At 35.5% G+C, this 22,802-nt stretch overlaps 1 protein-coding gene across 2 annotated transcripts in view; it reads right to left on the bottom strand.

The window, feature by feature from the left end:
* Window positions 1-15,841, bottom strand: part of LOC150104070 (uncharacterized) — a 252,455-nt gene extending 236,614 nt beyond the window's left edge. For both annotated transcript variants that reach the window (XM_090396736.1, XM_090396737.1), the window contains exon 1: window positions 15,639-15,841. In XM_090396736.1, coding sequence (XP_090252862.1) covers window positions 15,639-15,752 — 114 coding nt within the window. In that variant the 5' untranslated portion in view covers window positions 15,753-15,841. The remainder of the gene's footprint in view (window positions 1-15,638) is intronic.
* Window positions 15,842-22,802: the final 6,961 nt, after the last annotated feature.

Genomic DNA, 22,802 nt, shown 5'->3' with positions numbered 1-22,802 from the left:
CAAAAACATAAAATGGCAAAAAGGCAACTGGAAAAGATGATATTCAACCAGAAATGCTCAAACATGAAATTTTCACAATGGTTACACTGTATAAATCTGAGGTCAAATTCCAGATGATTGGAGAAGAGCTCTCATCTAAATAAACAAAACAATGTGAGAATTAGAGGAATATTCCATCCCTACTGAGTGTTCCGGGGATCAAGATTTATGCAAACATACTGGCTAAAAAAATTACAGAAGGGAAGCTTAGAGAAGAACAAGATGAATTGAGGCCAAATGGAGGACAGGATCAGAATTTCATTTAAGACAAATAATCAAGAAATTATGGGAGAATAACACATACCTGGAAGTGACATATGACAAGGTAAGCATACTGGAGAAAAGGCTTAAAAAAATTGCAGAAGAGAAACTTAGAGAAGAACAAGCTGGACTGAGGCCAGGATCAGATTTTCATTTAAGACAATAATCAAGAACTCATGGGAGAATAGCACAGTCTGAAACAGCATAAGACAAGGCACCAAGAAAAAAGCTGTTTAAATGTGCTACAATTATATGGTATAAATGAGACATGTGAGAGCAATATATAGTTGATATATTGGAGTTAACTGAAGGTGAAACAGAAGATGGTTTGATGTTAAATCAGCTGAGAGACAAGGGTGCACATATCTCTACTGTTACTCATTCAATATGGATTATGAAGGAAAGTTGCAATAGGCTTGATATCAAAATTGAAAATGTTACTATCAACTTTTACTTTATGCAGATGATGTTATGCTATTAAAGAAATCCAGTACAAGTCTGTAGGATTTCTTAACTGAATTGAATCCTGCTTAAAATTGCTATAATAAATTTGGTATCAAAATCAGCAGTAAAAAAGAAAGATGATGAAGATATCGCAGCAGTATACCACACTGGTGGAACCGTACTCCAAGAGATTGATGAGGCCAGGGACTTGGGAGTGTTGGGGGATAGGGAGATGAAATTTAAGGGACACATTGCAAAAGTGGCTAAATCAGCTCATCGACTCACTTGGTTGTTGAAAAATACTTTGACGAGCAGAGACAAGCAAGTTATTGTACTTCTGTACCAAGCCTTGATACGATCTCATCTCGACTACTGTGCCCAGATTTGGTCACCTAGGTTTCTTCTTGATGGGGAGGAGGTGGAGAGGATCCAGAAGCAAGTGACCAAGATGATAGCAGGTCTATGGAATAACCTTATGAGAACAGGTTGAAGATCTGTGGGTTGCAGAAATTGTTTGATAGGCGGAAAAGGGGAGATTGAGACATACAAGTTGCTAAAGGGTTTCTATAGGATTAATTCAGAGGATATTTTTGACTGGTGGTGGGAGAACTAGGGGACACCTATGGAAGCTGGGAAAGAGTGTGGTTAGCAAGGGTGTTAGAGCTGGGTTCTTTATTTTTAGAGTGGTAAATGAGTGGAATAAGCTGCCAGAGTCTGTTGTGGGTGCTATGATGGTGAGCGAGTTCAAGGCAAGGTATGATAGATACTGTGAGAATGTCGTATAGTTGTGTGGACATGATGTTTAGACTCGATGAGTCTAAGGACTCCCTGGAGTCACCCGTAATAATAATAGATATGCAGGAACACTGAAAACATCACCTGCATCCTAAATGGAGACCTACAGAACAAATAAAACATTTCAGCTATTTTGCATAATTTTTAACGAAGATGACTAATTAAATATGGAAATGGATAAGAATTAACAAAAATAAAGAAGGAATAAGTTTATATGAAATAAGAGAGAAATTAGTCAAAACATTAAACTAGGTATATACAAGACAGGGTTAAAATCAATTTTAACTTATGGATCTGAGAACTGGGTTAGAAATCAAAGATTGGAGACTATATTTAAGAGAGAGAGAGAGAGAGATGTGAGAAAGATTATAGGAGTGAATAGACAGCATCAATGGCAGTATCATATTAAAAATGAGGATATTAGGAAATCACTTGACATTGTTAGCATTCACAAATGTGCTAGCAGAGCTAATTTCAGATGGTATGGTTATTTAATGGGAAAGGAAAGGTTAGCAAAACAAGTTCTAGGCTAGGATGGTATAAGAAAAGACCCGGGGAGGGAGGAATCAAGTGCTTTGGAAGACTAAAATACGAGAGCTGGCAAAATTGGAGTCCTAACATAACAGATTAATTTGGAGAAAAACTGTGGATAGGAAGTTAGTAATGATGTAAATTTTTGTGTAGTACTATCATAATATTTTGTACAACCCTTGAAAGCACATGTGCATACCAGGTTATTTGATTAAGTAGCAAAACAATGTATAACCTCGAGTAGAGTAACAATGATGATGGGGGTACACTAGATTATACTCATTCCTGATTATATATAAAACTACAGTGCATAAATTGGAGCAAATGGGAATGGATACAAATCTGCCGATTTGGATTAGTGAGTGGCTGATGGACAAAGTGGTTTATGGAGGAGCAGAATCCAGGAAAAAGCAAGTCTTCAGTGGTATAACCACAGGGCTCAGTACTTGTCCTCTGTTGTTTAATTTGTGCATCAATGGTAGAGGAAATGATTTGACAAAAAATATTTAGTTGTTTGCGAACTATGCAAAACTGGGAACAACAATGATAAATAAAAATAATGCCGAGAAAATGCAGGAAGACTTAACACGTTCATTGCCAAGCAGAAAATTGGAATTTCGTGTGGTGGTCAAATTTTTTCACTTGATAGCGATGGCCACGCGATAACGCGTGATCGGCCACTTGGTGAGAGCTCGCATCGCATGATTGGCAATGAACATGTTAAACAGACTAGCAGTATGGGCAAAAGTAAATGACTGCAAGTTTAATGCAAAGTGTAAGGTGATGCACTTTTGAAAGAGATCATGAACGTGTACTATATTGATGAAACTGAACTGCATAAAATATAGGAGGTCAGAGACTTGGGGATAATTGTAAACAGGGAATTGAAGTTTCGAGGGCATACTGCGAAGGTAACCAAAACAGCAAATTAGTTCACATGATTTCTAACATGAACTAGACACAGATTCTGTGAGAACAAAGAAGTGGTGGAAAAGATCCAGGGGTGAGTGACAAAAATTATTATTATACAGTATCTCCATCAAGTATATTATTATACACACAAAACCTATCATACACCACCTTAAACTCATTCACCACTCTCTAAGTAGAAAATCTAGTCTGCACATCCTTACTAACCACTCTTATACAGCTTCCACAGATGACTCCTAGTTCTCCAACTATTTGCAATATATGGAAAAATTTCCTTTGCATCGATTTTATAAAACCCCTTTACAATCTTATATCATGTTCTCTCTTGTCTGCATATCAACTAAACTTTGTAACCCACACACCTTCAACCTATATTCATAGGGAGCATTCCATAAACCTGTCTGTCACCAGCTTAGTAACTTGTCTGAAACTTCTCTACCACCACCTGATTCCAACAAACCCAGATGACCAAATCTAAGCACAGCAGTGAAGATGCATATAAAGAGGGATAATAACTTCCCCATTTTTAGTTGTTAGCATGTTTATCAACATGCAAGTCATCCTTTTAGCTATTTTACCAACTATTGCAATATGCCTTCTGAACTTAAACTCTGTCCACTATTATTTCAAAGTCCCTAGACTCATCAATTTCCTGCAATCCAGTACCATCAATGTGATACACTGTTTGTAACCTTTTCAATCCAAAGTGAATAACCATTTCACAACATTAAATTGACAATCATTATTTCTTGCCCACAATGCCAATTTATTTGAATCATCCTGCAGGATAACTATCAGTTTTGCATCATCAGCAAACTGAATACCCCCTCCCCACTCTTAAATCTTTCCCTATATCACTGATATGCAAATTAAAAGAGTAGTGGACCTAGTAAAGAACCCTGAGGTAACCCCACTAGTCACCCTCATTTTCTTAGATGTCACCATATACTACTCGCTGGTGTCTGTCAGCCCCCCCCCCCATCCATGTCCATTTGTTTTAACTTTTGTAATAGTTTTCCATGTGGTATTCTATCAAATACCTTTGCAAAGTCCAGCAGTATCATGTAGCTATTTCCTTTATCAAATTCTACTGTCGCTTTATTATAAAATGCGAATAAATTACAAAACCAGGACCTACTCTTTGCAAAGCCATGCTGCCCACTATGTAGTATTGTATTGTTATCCAAATGCTGGATAGCAACTTTAACCAACTTTTCCAATACTTTAACAACCACTCCTGATATATTAACTGGTCTGTAGTTTGTTACCTCTGTCTTGGAGCCACCTTTATGCAATGGAACTATCCTCTTATCCTCTTTCCAGTCTTTGGAGATTGTGAGGAGCTCTCTTGGAGCTACTTTATGCAGTGGCACTATCTTCCCTATTTCCACTCTCTTGGAGATTGTGACAGATCTATGGAATGCTTCCCTATGACAAAATAATACATTGAAAGTCTGTGAGCTTCAAAAACTAGCTGAAAGGTGAAAAAGAGGAGACATGATAGGAGCATTTTAAGTTATTAAAGGAGTTTTATAGGATTGACACTGAAGTTTTTTAGCACATGTCGAGAAGCAAGAGAACATGGGAGAATACTAGTGGAAGTTGTTAAGAGTGGATAGTAAGGGTGCTGGAACTAGATTTTTTGCTTGGAGGGTGGAATGGGTTGCCAGAGGTGGTTGTGAGTGCTTCATCAGTGAATGAGTTACGAGTTATGAAAGGTATTGCGTGAATAATGAGTCTTCTGACTTCAATGAGATATCTATATAATAATAAATGGTGACCTCACTCAGAGCATGAGCAAAATATGTAAATCTAACAAGCAGGGTTCAAAAAAAGTATACAAAACCTTACTTGCCACACAAAATGTACTCACTCAAGACCTCTCATTTTTTTAAATATGTCCCAATAAGTCATTAGGAATTCCATGAAGTGATTATTGGTACTGCATCTGTTATTTTAAGGTTAAAAAGATTACTAGAAATCTTTTTTTATTAAATAAAAAAAATATTCTATTTTGTGCAGTCTTCAGCTATTCACCAGCTGACAAAATCTACTCACCACGTGCAAGTGGGTGGCCATATCTGTCAAGTCCTGCCAATAAGCACATTAACAGTGTGAGAATCTTGTTCTAGAGCCAATATGATACTTTTTTCAAGCCACTTGAAGTCTATAACAAGATAACATATCAGGAACAAAAATGATTACCTAAAGACATTCATGAACGTTCTTGGGATGACCAAATCCAAGCCAACAAGATGAAAGGCAAACAATGGAACAACATCTATATACATCAATTTTAAAAAGTTCCAGTTAATTGTTTATTAAGATCTATTAACAAAATCAGCTACATATTGCTCGTTCCTATAATCTGTCCTCCTGTGGTAGCTATGCAGAAAATGCAGTCTTGTTTCCAGACATGTCTCTTATTTAACCGTTAGCACTACAATGCATGTCTATACTAAGGTTTGCAACCTTTTGTGGCTGGAATTAACAAATTTAACATTTTATTTCTAAATGAACTCTCAGATCTATATATTACTAATACTTGGAACACTCCTGGTAGAGTACTATTATATTTTCTGCTGAGTTTAGCAATAAAGTACTTGTGATTGATTTTGTCAATATGCACAACATAAGTTATTCCAGGGCACTAGCCAGATAGATCATTATGAAAAACATTTGTAATCATTAGAGTTTTTGTTTCAAATGGATTGCACAAGCAGTAAGGGTCAAGCAAAAGTCATATAATGAAATAATTCCCCTCTGGGTAAATGAAATTTAACAGAATTTGGGATGTAAACATGATATTACCCATGAAGAAGCCAGATTTTATCTGATATTAATAAGTCTATACTGGCTAGATTGAACTAAATGAAGCTGAATATTTATGATCTCAATTAAAATTAATGGCAAAATCAGACAAACAAATATACAGTGCATAAGCCAAAAAACACAACTGTCAAAGTAACAGCTTGTTCATAACAAACTCAACTATTAAGTACCAGTACTTCATAGTTTTTGGAATAGCAAGTATCACAGCCATCTAATGATGCTAGGTCTCATAAAAACAAAGTAATATTTTATGGCTTCTGAGGAGGAACTTCTTTTCTATATTGTGTCAACACCCTGCTGAGTTAAACTTTCCTGTTCACTGATTCTCTTCTCAATAGAACAGCCAGTCGCTAAATTTTTAAGGTGTATAAATAACTGAATCCTTTTTATTCTCCAGTTAGAGTAGGCAGACATCTTTAAGCCCAACCTTTGGTCATCAATACTCAGTTGGTTTTCACCCTTTATCATCACTGATAATTGATTGCACTGCTAATGATGATTTAAGACTTCAGGGCTAGTACACTGCTTACCATTTCTTGTTCCCAAAGCGTAATTGATATTGCCTAGAGTAGAACAAGTTCTACGGTTGATTTTTTATCACAAGTTGTGGGGTTAAAAACTCAAGTTTCTGGCAAGGAAACAGCCTACCTGCCTGTTGTAAAGACAATTAACTCAAGGGACTGGCTGACCACACACTAGAAACAGTATAGTCAAACATAACAGGTAACTGACAACTTTATACAATCTCTGCTGGGAGAATACAGCTTTCACACTTGTTAAGCAGTTATAAGTGGGTCACCATGATTCTAGAAGTTTTGGCTTGTTCATACTTTGTAAACAAAGTACTATTACATAACATGAAAGTGCATATATAAATTTTTTTTCACGTGGGATATACTGAGTTCCCTCTAGCATTCACTGAAAACTACGCTAAACTCATCTACTTGTTCATAACAAGTGAGAATTTTTGGCTGATGAGTAAAGAAAATAAGAATTTTGGTTTAATCACCTGTTTTATTAAATGAATGGCTTATGTTCGTGTTTTATGTCATAAGTAGTTTTTTTTTGGATATGTTTAACTTACTTATTGCATCCATTGGGGAATGCTGGTCATTAGAAATATCTGTTTTTACTGATTATCACTGATTTTGTCATAACAAAATGTGACCAATGAGATAACACAACACAAATACACGAGCATCATTTTACCATTACAGAGCAGTCAAACTGCAAAGTAATCAGTTAATCACAAATCAGCAACCTGAAATACGAGGTGGTATCAAAAAGTTGAGACTAGCTCTGTTTACGAGAAATTACTTTATTTACGTTTACACACTATCATCTTCAAAATAGTCCCCTTGCATATCAATAAAGCGCTCCCGGCCTTCTTGCCACTTCTGGAATGTGTCCTGGAAGTCTTCTTTTCGAAGCATGTCAAGCAACTTCTGCGATTCGCACTGGATCTCCGCAATGGTTCAAAACGGTGACCTTTGAGCTGAATCTTCATCTTCAGGAAGAGGGCGAAGTCTACAGGAGCCAAATCTGGCGAGTAGGGTGGGTATGGAAGTGAGATCATGTTGTTTCTGGAGAGAAACTCACGTGTGATGAGAGCTTGGTGACAGGGTGCATTGTCGTCATGGAGCATCCAGTTTGTCGCACACCACAGATCTGGTCGCTTTCGCTGACTGTCCTCCCTCAGACACCTTAAAACCTGGCAGTAGAACTCGCTATTGATGGTCTGGCCCCTGAGGACTTCTCGATGCACAATGCCACGAATGTCGAAAAAGACAATGAGCATGCACTTGATCGAGCTGCGGACCTGTCTCGCCTTTTTCGGTCATGGAGATGATGGGCTCTTCCACTGTGAAGACTTGCTTCGTCTCAGGGCTATACCCGTACACCCAAGTTTCGTCACTGGTAATGATCCTCGACATGAAGGATGGGTCATCCACGGCATGCTGACAGAGTTCTTGGCAGACTATGACGCGGTGTTCCTTCTGCTCCTGGGTCAGCAGCCTGGGGACTAACTTGGCAGTAACACAGTGCATGTTCAAACCACACGTGAAGATTGCCTGGACTGTTCCGTATGACACACCGACAATGAAAGCAATGTTGTGGAGTGTTTTCCGACGATCCTCATGCACAAGTTGCCAAATGGTTTCGACATTTTTGTGGATTGAGCTCGTTGAAGGTCTTCATGATCTATCATCGTCTTCCAGTGATGTTATTCCGCTCTTGAAGCACACATGCCACTCAAAACATCTCGAATGACTCATTGAAGCATCGCCGTAAACTTGCCGAATCATGTTAAATCTCTGTGGCATATTTTCCCAGTTTCATGCAGAATTTCACGTTTGCTCTTTGTTCTAATTTGCTGTCCATGATGAAATCGCAGATGTGGTAACGCAGGTGGTCAGAATAGAATCAGTTGCACAGCTCCCGATGTACACAGGATGATGTCTTTTGCACACTGACTTATGAAGGTAGGTGCTCCCTGTGACTGTGCATGCAGCCTTGTGCTGCCATCTGTTGGTGTGTTACAAACCTAGTCTCGAAACTTTTTGATGCCACCTCGTAGATACACAATGGTAAGGCTTATTTCTTACCCACTAATAAAATATACAGAATATGAAACCATTAATTGTGGATATTAAATCTTAGAAAACTGAGAAAAGTATTTCTCAAAATAGTTCATTTATTGATTCTAACCTAAACTTTATTCAGTTGTTTTTCAAGTTGCTGTCATATCATGTAATGATATGACAGCAACTTGAAAAACATTCCTGGCCATGTCTGGTTATGTTTAAACCAAAGAGTTTTATTTTAAGAGTTTTTATGATTTGTTTTCTTATAATGGCAAAATAAAGTGTTTGTTCCTTTTGCCATAAAAGCAATTCAAGATATATTATAAGGAAAAATGTTGAGGGAAAAAAAAACAGAATAAATGATCTTATAATCACACTTATAAAATGCACGAATTTTTTCTCCAGTTACAATTTATGCTTCAGCATAAATAGTTATACAGGATTAATATTAATCATAGCATTAACAAAAGGCTTCTAAACTGACCAGATCCAGGAATAAACATAAGATAGATATCAGGTAATTGTGGTAGAGTAAACACACACACACACAGGCTAACATCTGATGAGTAAGATATCAGCATAACTGGTGACCTAGCAAAAAATTTTTCAAGCCCTGGCTGGGTATGATGTGCAATCACTCTTCCTCGACTGACTTCAGTCAGAAGATATCGCGTAATTTTTTCCTTCCTTTTCATATGCCAATCAGTTATCAAAATTATAAACCAATCAGTATGTCAGGAGTGGTGGTAAAAGTACTGGAAAAATTGGTCAAAAAGAGAATTAAAGAATGGATGGATAAAAATATGATACTCCAGGATGAGCAACATGGCTCTGTGAAGGGGAGGTCATCATCATAATCAAATTCCTGATATACACCCTCAAGAGATGTACAGGATATGATAGTACTACATGAAAAATTTACATCATTACTAACTTCCTAGCTTCAATTTTCCTCCAAATCAGTCTGTTATCTGTCAAGACGCCAATATTATCAGGTCTTATATTTCTGTCTTCTAAGGCACTTTTTACTGTATCAATCCACCCATATCTTGATCTTCATCTGGGTCTTTTTCCTGCCCACCTAGCAGAGAACACTTGTTTCGCTAATCTTTCCTCTCCCATTCTGTTTAAGTGACCATACACCTGAGATTAGCTCTGCTAATGCATTCCCGGATGCTGACAATGTCAAGTTCTTTCCTAATATCCTCGTTTTTAATATGATATTGCCACTGATGCCCCTAATCATTCTCAGGACTCTCATATCTGCGGTCTCTAGTCTTTGGTCAAATGTTTTACTTCTGACCCAGCTCTCAGATCCATAAGTTAAAATTGGCTTGAATACTGTCTTGTATACAGCTAATTTACTGTTTTGGCAAATTTCTCTCTTATTCCATATAAATTTATTCACTTGACTTCCTACCATACCAGATTTGTTGATTCTGTTGTCTATTTCAATATTTAATTTACCATCGTCACTAAAAATCGTGCCTAAGTAGCTGAAATGTTTTACTTCTTCTATAGTTTCTCTATTCACAATGCAGTTGATATTTTCAATGATTCTGCCTATTTTCATTGGCTTGTTATTGCTGACCTCCATACCATATCTATTACAACATGTTGAAAGTTTATTTTTCACTTGGTTAGAGTATAATAAATTTAGTTTAATCCTTTATCCAAGTGTAAGCAAACTAAGTTTATGCCTGAAAGTATCTTCAGGACTGGGGTAAGGTGGTACAACACCAGGGCAACTCGTTGCAAATGTGGAGCAAGCTCACATCACTCCTATCTCAGTATCTTCCATAATGCAAAATACATCTCCTTGCAGATTTGGCAACTCCTATAGGTAGAGATGATCTTGCTATTGCTTCTGCCTGCTATCTCCACGTCTGGGCCTGGCTCCACCTTACCCCAGTCCTGAAGATACTTTCAGGCGCAAACTTTGTTTGCTCACACTTGGATAAAGGATTAAACTAAATTTATTATACTCTAACCAAGTGAAAAATAAACTTTCAACATCTTTCTCTAAATCCAGAGTAATTTATTAAAAAAGGGTGGCACACCATTTGGCAACTCCTATAGGTAGAGATGACCTGCTAATGCTTCTGCCTGGTATCTCAACTTGGGCCTGGCTCCCACTGAAGAGACCTCAATAAAGGTCGAAACTAGTCTGGGTAGTGGCCCTTCCCTTAATGCATAACTTAGACATATCCGCAAGGAGATGTGTTTTGCATTATAGGAGATACTGAGACAGGAGTGTTGGTAGCTTGCTCCACCTTTGCAATGAGTCGCCCTGGTGTTGTACCACCTTACCCCAGTCCTGAAGATACTTTCAGGTGCAAACTTTGTTTGCTCACACTTGGATAAAGGATTAAACCAAATTTATTATAATCTATTACAACAGTTATTCAATTTAGTCAGGGAATCTTTTTCCTGCCAACCTGGTAGAGAACACTTGTTTCTCTAATCTTTCCTCTTCCATGCTGTTTAAGTGACCATACCCCTAAACATGTGAGCAGTCTCTAAATATGGGTGAATTTGTATATAATGAAGAGTTGGTTAGGTGTAAAATAGGTTCTTGAATGAAGAACAATTCAAAGTTTTTTGGATGTTAAGGAGGCTATTGATGTGATGTGTTTATTCCAGAAAAGTCTGGAGGTATATGTTAAGTGAGCTGAGGGTAAGTGAACTGGAATCGCTTTTGCCCAAGTAAATGCAAGACTGTTTTGGTGGCACTGAACATAAAGTTGTCCTCGCTCTATTGGAGGACAGCATGTGTAAATATGGTGGTATGTTTAAGGCATTAGTTATAGGTGATCTTGTAACCTGAAATGTCAGAATAGTGTATGGTTTGTCAAAGCTTGTCAGTTTTGAGTGCTTTGTCTGTTAATGGTTTCAAGGAGAGAAATCATAGATTGTGTGGATAGTTTGGGTCTCCTGTGATGATTCTTTAGACTCAATGGAGATGCTTGTATAATAATCATAATTCCATCTACACTAATAGAAATAAGGCACAAGTTGGCATTTATATAAAAGCAAGTGAGAGCCATGAAATTAAAACCTGATCCAAAATAAAATAGCCTTTCTACTATATTAATTAAGTTTAATGGGAAACTTACCTATGCTACGTTCCCAAATTGATGATTCTGATACTGACTATTTAACAAGAGGCTACAAAAAAAAAAAATTATGTGCAGTTGCACTTATCAATAAATGCAAGCAAAAATTTTTGGTAATTTGAAACATTGGGATGGAAAGCTGATGTAAAGAACCTGTTAATATTAGAATTCCAATCTGTGAATTATTCCAAACTTTATATCTACAGAAATGAAAGATACAAAACAGGTGCAAAAGCAGATGAACAAAGAAGAAGAGAGTTTATCCTGAAGTGTAGGGTGTAAATATGGTGGTAGAAGATATGGTTGGTAATGTTGTATATATGCACAAACAACTTATTAGTTTATCTAAATAATAATATATATTAAAAGTTTTTCCACTTGGTTATATTATAAATTATAGATGTCAAAATTATATTCTTGGTCTCATCCTTTATCCAATTGTAAGCAAAGTTTGCACATGAAGTAACTTCACAACAGAGCAACTCATATATAGAGGCTAATGACTTCACATCAATTGCCTTAGTATGGATAATATGTAGATTGCATTATGGGATACTAAGCCTTAGCACCTCAGCTAAAATGATAAGCAAGAAAACAAAACTTATAAATAAATAGTGATGAATTTTTATTCTTAAATTAGATAAAGCATACCAAAAAAAGTGGTCTATGTCGTAACTAGTTAAACTAGTTCCAAGGTTTCCATGATTTGAAATTCCCACGCTTGTTTCGTGAGACTGGAAATTCCCACACTTGTGTTTCGTGAATACCAAGTGTATATCTTTTAGAAATTACAAAATTAAATAATTTTTTAAAAAGTGCCTTTTGTCTGGCAAATATGCCAGACAAAAGCATGGCCTATGTCAGTCAAAACCTGAATCCAGCAGATTTTTCTTGTGACTCCCGCTCATGAAAGTAAACCTGAGCCCTTGCAGTAGGTACTAATATACTTATTGTTATATATAATATAATATTATACATACACACACATATATATATATATTTAATATAATCCAGAACTCTGCTCTTTAAATCAAACATGAAACTTTTTTCAAGCTACTTTAGGCCTCCAATAAGTAGAGCAGTGATCTCACACTCAGTGATAAATTCATCTCCTATCTACCTAACAACTATCTCAAACATCCACACCGACAGTGGGATTTGAACCCGCAGTCTGTAGCAAGGTACGCTAACCACCCAACCAGTGATTGGTTGCCTGTAATGATGAAAAAGTTGAGGCTTAAATCAAGTTATGTGTGTGCATGCACGCATGTTCTACAACCATACTACATAGAGGTGACATGATAGGTCAAGTCACCTCCTGACAAGACTTACCTTTAGATGGAAAGCCCTTATAAAAAAAAAAAAAAGTTCCTTTTATATTAGATGATTTAAAACTAGGGTTTTTCACCGAAATGGAAACAAAACAGAAGGGGGAGGAGATGCTATTTTAGAGGTTGGTGTAGCTTCTATAAAAGTATACCTTTAATCTGCAACATTGGTCACAAATTAGTTTTTGTGGGGGTGGGAGAGATAACAAAAGCAAACTGGAATTTTAGACTTCAATTAAGATATTTGTGTACAGATTTTATAAAAGTATACTTTTAATCTCTAACATTGGTCTCAAATTATTTTTTGTGGGGGTGGGAGAAATAATAAAAGCAAACTGGGATTTAGACTTCAATTAAGATATTTGTGTATGATTTTATATGATACACACACACACACACACATATACACCAGAAGATGGGATTGGCAAGATCAAATAATTACTTTTAAAACAGTCATGGAATCATAATGATCTCAATTTTAAGTTCTGTACTTCGGGGGGGGGGGGGGTATATGTTAGTAACACTAGTTGTTAAATGTTATACCGAGCAATACATAGCCTACACTTAAAATGTTAAGTCAAAAGTCAGAATTGAAGAATGAACAGGAAGACAGTTATACATAAAATTAGATATAAGACAGGGATGTCAGTTAGCTCCGCTATTATTCATCACGCATGTGGATTGCATGAAGGACAGTGGTCCTAAACCTAACATCAAAATCAGAAATAGTCAACTCGGTTCTACTTGAATGACTGCTGAAAAAACATTTGGCATGCAAGTCAACAATTAAAAAAAAAAAACTGAAAATTAGACAGGAACGTTGAAAATATCAAGATTTGTGATGTACCTATAAACAGAGTAAACTATTTTAGCTATTAAGATTCAATTTTTTGTTAAGATGGCAAAGTAAATATATAAATAGATAATAATATTAGTAAAGTAGAGAGCTGGATAAATTAATTTATACAAAATAAGAAATCGGCCAGAACACCAAATTTTATTGAATGGACTCAAAAGAGTTCTATGGAAAACAGGAGTGAATAGATGGTTCAGTAGGCAAAACAAACCATATTAAAAATGAAAGAACTTAGATATTCAAGAATATGTAAGTAGAATTAACCTAAAATAGTATGGTCACTTACACAGAAAAGGTAAGGTAAGCTAAGCCAATATTTATACAAGGATGACATGAAAAGGCTAATATCTTGGTGGACTAATGTAGTAGTTGGGGGAAGACCACTTAAATATAAGATCTGACCACCTTGAAGAAGTGACAATCAATATTAATTTGGAAGAAAGTTGGCAATAGCAATCTAATAATAACAAACAACTGTCAGACTACCAATACTATTAGAATCTATCATATTATTATTATTATTATTCAGGCCTCCATGGAGTCAAGGGATTCATCATGGGAGGACCTTCCTAGGAAACAAAATATCGTACCACTCGAACTCATTGACCGTTCTTGCTCTCACCACTATCAGGCAATGCATTCCACAGTTCAACCACCCTCTACGCAAAGAAACCACTCCTCACCATCTTGCTCACAGCTTCCTAACTTCAAGGGATGGCCCCTTGTCATCGCTCCTTCCCATTGTTCCACCAAGTGAAAGAACTCCCCAGTATATACTCACTGCAGATACATACTGGATGATAGAAGTCTAAAAATTTAGATTTATTATTAACTGTTGCTTAAATGAAGAAACTTTATTGAGCCTTGTCTCCACTATGATGTATAAAACTTATACGTTTTGATTATAATCAATTTTCTAATAATAAAAAAAAAACAGCATTTAAAATACCTGACTAATTTATTCCATATACAAATCATAAAAAAATTTAGTCATTTTTAAAATAATTAAGTTATATTTAATAGCCAACACATAGGGTGTAAAATTTAAATGCAACAGATTAGTTAGTGAAACACTTAACATGATATTTAACTTAACAGAATCTGTTAAATGGGCTTATATATAAATCTATTATGCCATACCAAAAACTGACAAATGACTAGGCAAGCAAGAAGTTTAATGTGTGGTAGCTAACAATTTACACAGCATTAAATTAGGCAAAGCTTAGAAAAAAAAATACATGCAATTAATTCTGTATATAAATTATCAGTGTATAAAATTATGATACTTTATGAACGAATTTATTACTTACAACACATGAAAATAAGAGCATACAGAAAAGATAAAATATTTTATATTTAAAATATTCTGGTTATTACAAGTATAAAAAAATATATACAATACAAGTATAAAAAAGGGTAGCATTATAAGCATTTTATTTAATTTACCTAAATATGCACTTAGGAATATTACTATTGATATTCTAGCATGCTCTTGAAAATTCACAAACTGGAATTTAAAACAATTGCATTTCAAAAAGAAAAAAAATGCAACGCAGAACATTTATTAAAGTGCTGGTTAAATCTAACTTTTGAACAAAAACAAATGAAGTATACTAAGCAGTAATCACGTATATCTAAACCACAGACTCCATGAAAGCCTTAAATTATGTATTTCTTTGTCTCAGGCGGCTTTATTGTATGTATATATGTAGGATAACAGTGGGAATATATTTTTTTTCACCTTTAAAATGACAATATTCACAACTTTTGTTTTCGTTTCTCGCTAATATCTCAGATCGAAATAATTTTAATATGTCAACAAAACTGTAAATACATTTCTGTTATAATGTTGCGATATAAATAAAAGAAGACCAAGTATGGCTGTACTCATTTTGACAACCATTCAATCAACAAATCTTACCTCAGATGCTGGTCGCTTATGTGAAACTGTATCCGACTTCACATCACCTGCACCCTTTTCCTTTTCTACAATCTTTCCTTCAACAGAATCAGACTTTTTCTCTACTGCACTCATTCTGATTTATGAATATTAAACTAAAAGACACAAGCGGCAACACGCTTTGTTCAAAAGGGTAAAAATGGCGCGTGGATTACGGCCGTTGTGCGATAGCATTGATGAAAGGAATATAATCAAATGATAATGAAACATTATTTCGAAATAGCTTTATAAATTATAATGTAGTTTATCTTAATGAAAAATAATATAATACTATTTCTGAACTTTTATTTCCATCTAATTATATGGCAATTTTGGAATATTTGATGTTTGGGTTTGAGAGTGTGCTTTTGACCTTGAAGGGGTGACAAAACGAGGGAAAAAAGTTCGTTTAGCAAACTTCTTTCGTTTTGACATTTAAATAAGATTTCATCTACTCTCATTCATGCTATTATAAGTTTATGTATATTGATTATTTTTATATGTATGAAATAGTTTTTAATTAATAAGAACTTATTTATATTAATCTCATATTCTGAAAGATGGACGTATGTGGGAGGTGAAGGAAGCCTCCTGCTAGAGTGATTAATTCATAAGCTTATCGGGAAGTGAAAAGATTGGTTATTTACTATCAAAACTGTATTATTTGAAAAATAAGGCATGCCGAAAATATTTTTAGTATTACCAAACATTTAACCTATATCCGTCAGTAAGAGAACATTTAATTAACGTCAAGCATAATACAGTAGAGGGCTTGGCAAGTGAAAAGTGACGGGGCAAGGAAACATCGTATTCTGATATAAAAATATTATCTTCTTTGCTCTTCATGCTTTAGGAAGAGAAGAGAAGAGTGCTTAGAAAAAAAATCATTTTCTTACTATAATATTATTTTTTAGGTGATTCCCAAACGAAGAATGTAAACCTATAGTACATAAAAACCATGGATGGGCTATTTTTTTTTTTTTTTTTGTATTTTTATTGGCTTGTTTATGTAAACCAGCACACCAAACATGGAACTTTATCACGCCATTTCAGGTCTCCGATAAACGAGATAACAGTATTACACCACCTAAACACATTCACAAATAGTTATGGGAGGCGAAACCAAGACTGGTTGAAGAGCAGACACGCTACTAACTCCTACAACCAGTTGATATCAACTTAAACTTCAAAATGTGAAAACTTTTTGAACTACCCACTCACTCTCCAAAAGTAACATAGAGCTAAGCATCGCCTACGCAAAAGGAATTGGCATTGTCTCTCACAAGGCTGTTAAACTTAAATCTTAGCCATGGTAAAATTCCAATTTGCCTAAACAATGCACCTAGACTGGAGTATCAAATTATAGACCAATGAGTATTTCTGGAGTGGCAGTAAAAGTATTGGAAAAGTTGGTTAAAGAAAAAAAGTAACATAGAGCTAAGCATCGCCTACGCAAAAGGAATTGGCATTGTCTCTCACAAGGCTGTTAAACTTAAATCTTAGCCATGGTAAAATTCCAATTTGCCTAAACAATGCACCTAGACTGGAGTATCAAATTATAGACCAATGAGTATTTCTGGAGTGGCAGTAAAAGTATTGGAAAAGTTGGTTAAAGACAAATTTCAGGAATGAGTGGATTAAGTTGTACATAAATGATATAGGAAATAAAACGAAGGGTATCTTCTCGTCAAAGCACTTGCTCTGATCATGTTACCGAAATGGCTTTTCTTCTAGAATGAATGCCTTCCTCCCTTGATTCCATTCAGAATCAATATAAAAGCTTTGACTCCATCAATTAGATCAATGTGACCTATCCAATAAATAAACAAAAATAAAAAATATATCTCAAGTGGACTACAACAAAACCCTCGGTCTCCACTAAAGAGTACAGCATTTACCAAAAACATCGTCCAAATAAAAACTCACTTTTTATACATATCGCAGCAGTGCCGTTTCATCCATAGCCAAGACTACTACAGTGTTGACAAACAATGGATCCAAATATTTCATTCATATTCAGATGGCTCCATCATAGCAACATCTACAGACAAAACTAACTTCGAGTCTCCACTTTTCTATTTACCACTTTGCACATATTAAATCATATAAAATCGCTACTGTTCTAGATCCACTGCAGTGAATACTTATTGTGGTTTTATCAGTTGTGGTGAATGTTTACTGTGGTCTGAGCTGACTGGTTTCTCAAAAGGTGAGATATCCAAGGTTTAATCAGTTGAAAAATAATCCACATTGCTTGTCTAAGAGGAGTAACTGTGGTCTTAGGACAGCCTGTCAGGAATGATTTTGCCATCGTCTGAGATGGCTTGTACAAACAAAAACTTCCTGTGCTGCAATATAACCAAGCATTTAATTTAGGCTGTTCCAGTATCTCACCTACCTATTCACATGGAATTGAAGAGGATCGGTACTGGCAGTCGCATTCCGGTATGGAAACCACTGATTTCTGTGAAGTTTTTAATTCAGTGGCCAGTATATTCAGAAAATTTGATGTGTGCTGCTCCACTGAACTCATGCCTATCCTTCTTAACTTTTTTCCCCATAGCCAGTAAAAACGTCAGCAGCAGCAACTGGTCGTCATATTTTATCATTCCAACCACAAATCAACTGAATAGGCTTCCTTTCCTCCTAGTTCATTGCACCTGCTGCAGTATGCTCCAAAGGCGCATTCCTTTACCCTGTACATGACGACAACAATGGACTGCGGTTATCATGATGTAAGCCCGAATAAATTTTGAATTACTGCTACACAAAAAGAAATTCAAAGAGAATTGTAAACACACCAAATGCTCAGTCAACTGGGCATTTGGTTGCCCGATTTCAGAAGTTGGAATTAAGTGGTTTCTTAAATGGGGATATCAACAATGTCTCTCCATCAATATCCATACAACAAGAATGTGAACAATATCCTTTAGCCTAATACAATGTAGACAATTCAAGAAGTAAAACCTAAAGATGCTACAGCATGTCTTACTTATAGTCATACATCAAAATCAAGTTTTTTCATCAATATTAATGATGATGGATTAAATTCATTTTGAGCTTAATGACTTCATTAACGAGCAGAAGTGCAGTTTTTGAGAACTGAAAACCTCATAAAAATCCACTCTAGTCACACTGAGCCCACAAAAACTCATTGTTCAGTGTTGCATTGTGTGATAACTGGTAATTTGACTAATCCCATGTTTTTCAAAGATAAAGAAGAAACGCTATTATCTACTGTAAATAATCGCTACAGGTAAATGATTCAAAGCTTTCTGCTTCCACATTCGGAGAGATTGGTTCTCCAAAGAAAATGGAGAACAAATTTCGAGAATGATATTTCCCAATTGCATGATCTGTAAACATGGAGATTTCAATTCGCATGAAAACGCTCCTGATTTGACAGCCCTAAGAGTATTTATTTCTTTAATGTTGTTTTGTTTGTTTTGTGGATATCCGAAGTAGATGTTTATGTAAACAAACCAACAATTCTATCAGAGGTGAATCTATTAACAGAACGTTTGAGCCGGATTCACAGGAAATTCGATAGAAATAGGTACAGTTTGAGTACGCACTGATGGAAGCTATCTGTGAGACATCATTTTCTGAACATAATTTTAAAAATAAAGTAAAATAATTATGCAGGTTTTTAGTATCATTATTTTTATTATAAGATTAAAAGTTTATAAACGCTGTGATCAATTAAATACTCTGTTTCGCGATTTACATCCGTTACAATTTTCCTTTAAGTTCTACCATTATCTACATTATAACATTTATGCTTATTACCCGATATATATATATATATATATATATATATATAATTTGAGAGTTTATCATTGATCCAAAATGCATTTTGGATTAATATTGTACATCTTCGTATTTGTTGTGATGAAGCTAGTTGGTGAATTTATTACATGCACCATAATAATAATAACAACCAGGAAAGTCAATTAAAATATAAGAAAAAAGAGGTAATGGTGTATAGTGATATAGTGATTCAATTATAACATTTGCACTTGCTGAGGGAGTCACTACTTTTAATTTCCCTTGGGTGAAAATTAAAGATAATGACAAACGTAATCGAAAATCAGAAAAGAAAAGTAAAAGAGATGGCAGTTCATGTAGGAATTTAAGTAGCGACAAATATAGTATGAGAGAAGATATTAAAGGTCTGTTGGAAGAAGCAAGAAGAAATATGAGTTAGTAAAAATTGTAGGTTTGCTACGCAGTACTGAGTTAAGAAGGAGGGCAATGATAGAAAATGATTCCATGTAGAGGCTGTGTAGAAGAAATGTATGCGAGTTCTTGCAGGTGTGGGGTGGTGTAGGTTTGATGGCAGAAAAGACTTGTATAAGAGGGACGGCCTACACTTGAATTCACTGGACATTAGGAGCCTGGGGAAATTACTGATTGGGATGAGACCTAATGCAGAGAGTCAGGGAAACTAGATCATTAAGGGATGAATGAGAGAAATGCGGTTCAAAGTTCAGTTATAGTATGCAAACGAAAGATATGAATGGCTTTGAACATGGTTATGCATCTGGTGAAAGGGTCGAAATATACGCTTTAGGTTCGGACCTTTTGAGTATGTCTGGGGAAGGAAAGCAGAAAGTTCTATAACAAGGCCAAATGGCTTGCATATCTAATTATAGGAATAGGCCAGGCGATAATTTGTTATGTCTAAACGCAAATTCCAGAAGCATCAGAAACAAAAGGATTGAGTTCGTTGCTTTATCGCAGGGATTCCCAACCTTTTTGTTTCCTAGAGCACATTCTAAAATATCGATAGGGCGACGGGCACCATCTATTTTTTCAAGCAAATTTTTTTAATTCGTTTGTTAAATGAATACATACAAAGTTTACATTATAATCAAATGTTTTATTACTTAGAAGTTTACATTATATAAAAATTTAAATATATATATATGTAAGTTAGTGTGATCTTTGGCATTGCATTTCATTGGCCAGTGCTTCATAATTAGAAGAATATGATGATATTCCAGTTCTTAAACTGGAATAAATAACTTCGAATGCGCGTCTACTTTACATTGTATGGGTTTAATACTCGTCATGTGTCATTAACGCATGCGTCATATAGCATGCCATGAATTGTTGCGTGATTATTTCAAACTATACGGCACACGGTTGAACAGCGGCGGGCACACACAAATTGGTCGACGGATGCCATGGTGCCCGCGGGCATAGGGTTGGGAACCCCTGCTTTATCGTATACGATGTGGCCTAAGATTGTTGGCATAAGTGAAACCTGACTATCAGAATCAGATATGGTAAATGGGATCGAGTATAATGGGTATACTATTTTTAGGAATGACAGAACAGATAGGAGAAAGGGGGAAGAGTGCTACTAATGATATCAGACGACTTAAGTCCTCTTAGTGTAGAAACGCAAGAAAACAATCATGGTAACAGTGTCACGTATCGGTGAGTTTGAGTTGAAATCTAACAGAATGAAATATATGGTGAGGGGGTTGCTACAGTTGCAGGGGATGAAGAAATGCATTGTGAATTTTGTCTTATGGCTATTAAACAAGTGATCATTGCAGGTTACTTTAATTATCCAAACATTGATTGGGTAGAAGAGAAATCTCGTGATAAGAATGTTTAAATTATTGCGAGACAACTTTAAACAAAGAGAAGTTCAAATCATGTTTTGTTTCTTGTTGCATTGTTGAGTATGTTTTTTCCTTTCCCTCTTTGAACGTTCTTGGGTAGAAAATGTAATATATATGGATCACCTCAGCTTATTGCCACAATGCTTGATTCGATATTTGCTGTATGCACTACCAATTCTGATTTGTGCCTTCTTTTGTTCTCCTCGTTCTTGGAATTTTCAGACATGCGTGTCTCGCTTGAATTGTATGTCTGCCATGCGTAACGCAACCAACCCACAGGCATAGTTTATCTTGTAAACGCCAGGTTTTCAAGTGGTAGATGGGGAGGTTTTCGAAATCTGAGGAAATTAGAGATCTTGTTGAGGGAATAGAAGGCAACCTTTATACCTTGTTCATGTACCTTTAAAATCTTATCTGTGACCAACCATAATATATATATATATATATATATATATAGGAGAATATTGTCTATATTGCCTATCTTTTTTTTTATATTGGTGGAGGTTTTGTATGCCCTATCTCTTAGTGTTTGTGTAATACCAGTTTTCTGTACCAGTATTGGGATCTGGCGTACACGTATCGTCCTGTGTGTAGGTAGGCTTCCTGTAAACCAAGTAATTGCATTTGTCCTGCTCGGACACCTCTACGAGCGTATCTAATAACTCTAAAGAACTGTTGATTTTCAGCTCAAAAGTAAAATTTATCCCGGAGGGCGAATATTGTTAAGGTAAGAGACAAATTATTTTAGTTGGTAGTTGAGCCTGGTCAAACGATGAAAATGTCATCAACGTGCCTTAGCCACACACTTTAGGTCGTATTTCCTAATACTGTAAGGCTTGTTTTTCAAACCACTCCATAAAGATATTTGCTAGTCGCAAATTTAGTTCTCCAGACAGTCGAGTAGCTGGGGCAAGTCAAGAAAAGTAGTAAGGAATATAATGCTAAGTTTAGTTGGACTGGAATTTTGTAAATTTTTAACTTTCTCGTTAAAATATTAAATTTGAAAGAAAGTGCTAGAGCCTGGGAGAAATTTACACATTTAAAGTGTATTACATTATCTGATGTGAGTTCTTGAAGAATTATTCTTTCAGAAATTTGACACCTTATGGAAGTAAGTGCTGTCGGACAGTGTTTTTAGAATGCGTATTAAAATAGTAGTTTTCCATTTGTCGAGAAATTTACGTTTGCTAATTTCAGAATTTCTATTTTTTTTTTTTTTTTTTCAACTCACAACTACCATTTCTACTCATTTTGAAAGAAAAAAAAAACTTTGTATTTCTTTCTCTGTTTAACTTTCTAGTTAAAATATAAGATTTTGTAGGAAGTGTTATTTATGTCCTTATTGAAATTCATAGCACTCTTTGGGGGAAAAAAGTTTATTATATATGTATGTGATTGTCAAGTAATTCTTTAAGAAAGTTTACCTATATTCCACGCAAGTTCTATTAGGTAGGACAGTATTTGATTCTTCCAGGTTTTAGAATGAGCATTATAATATAATAGTTTTTAA

This window comes from Typopeltis vanoorti, chromosome 8, assembly GCF_054136105.1.
Source record: "Typopeltis vanoorti isolate ZY-2024b chromosome 8, IOZ_Tvanoo_1.0, whole genome shotgun sequence".
Lineage (NCBI taxonomy): Eukaryota > Metazoa > Arthropoda > Arachnida > Uropygi > Thelyphonidae > Typopeltis > Typopeltis vanoorti.
Note: the sequence above shows the minus strand (reverse complement) of the source record. Positions and strands in the feature narration are given on the sequence as shown.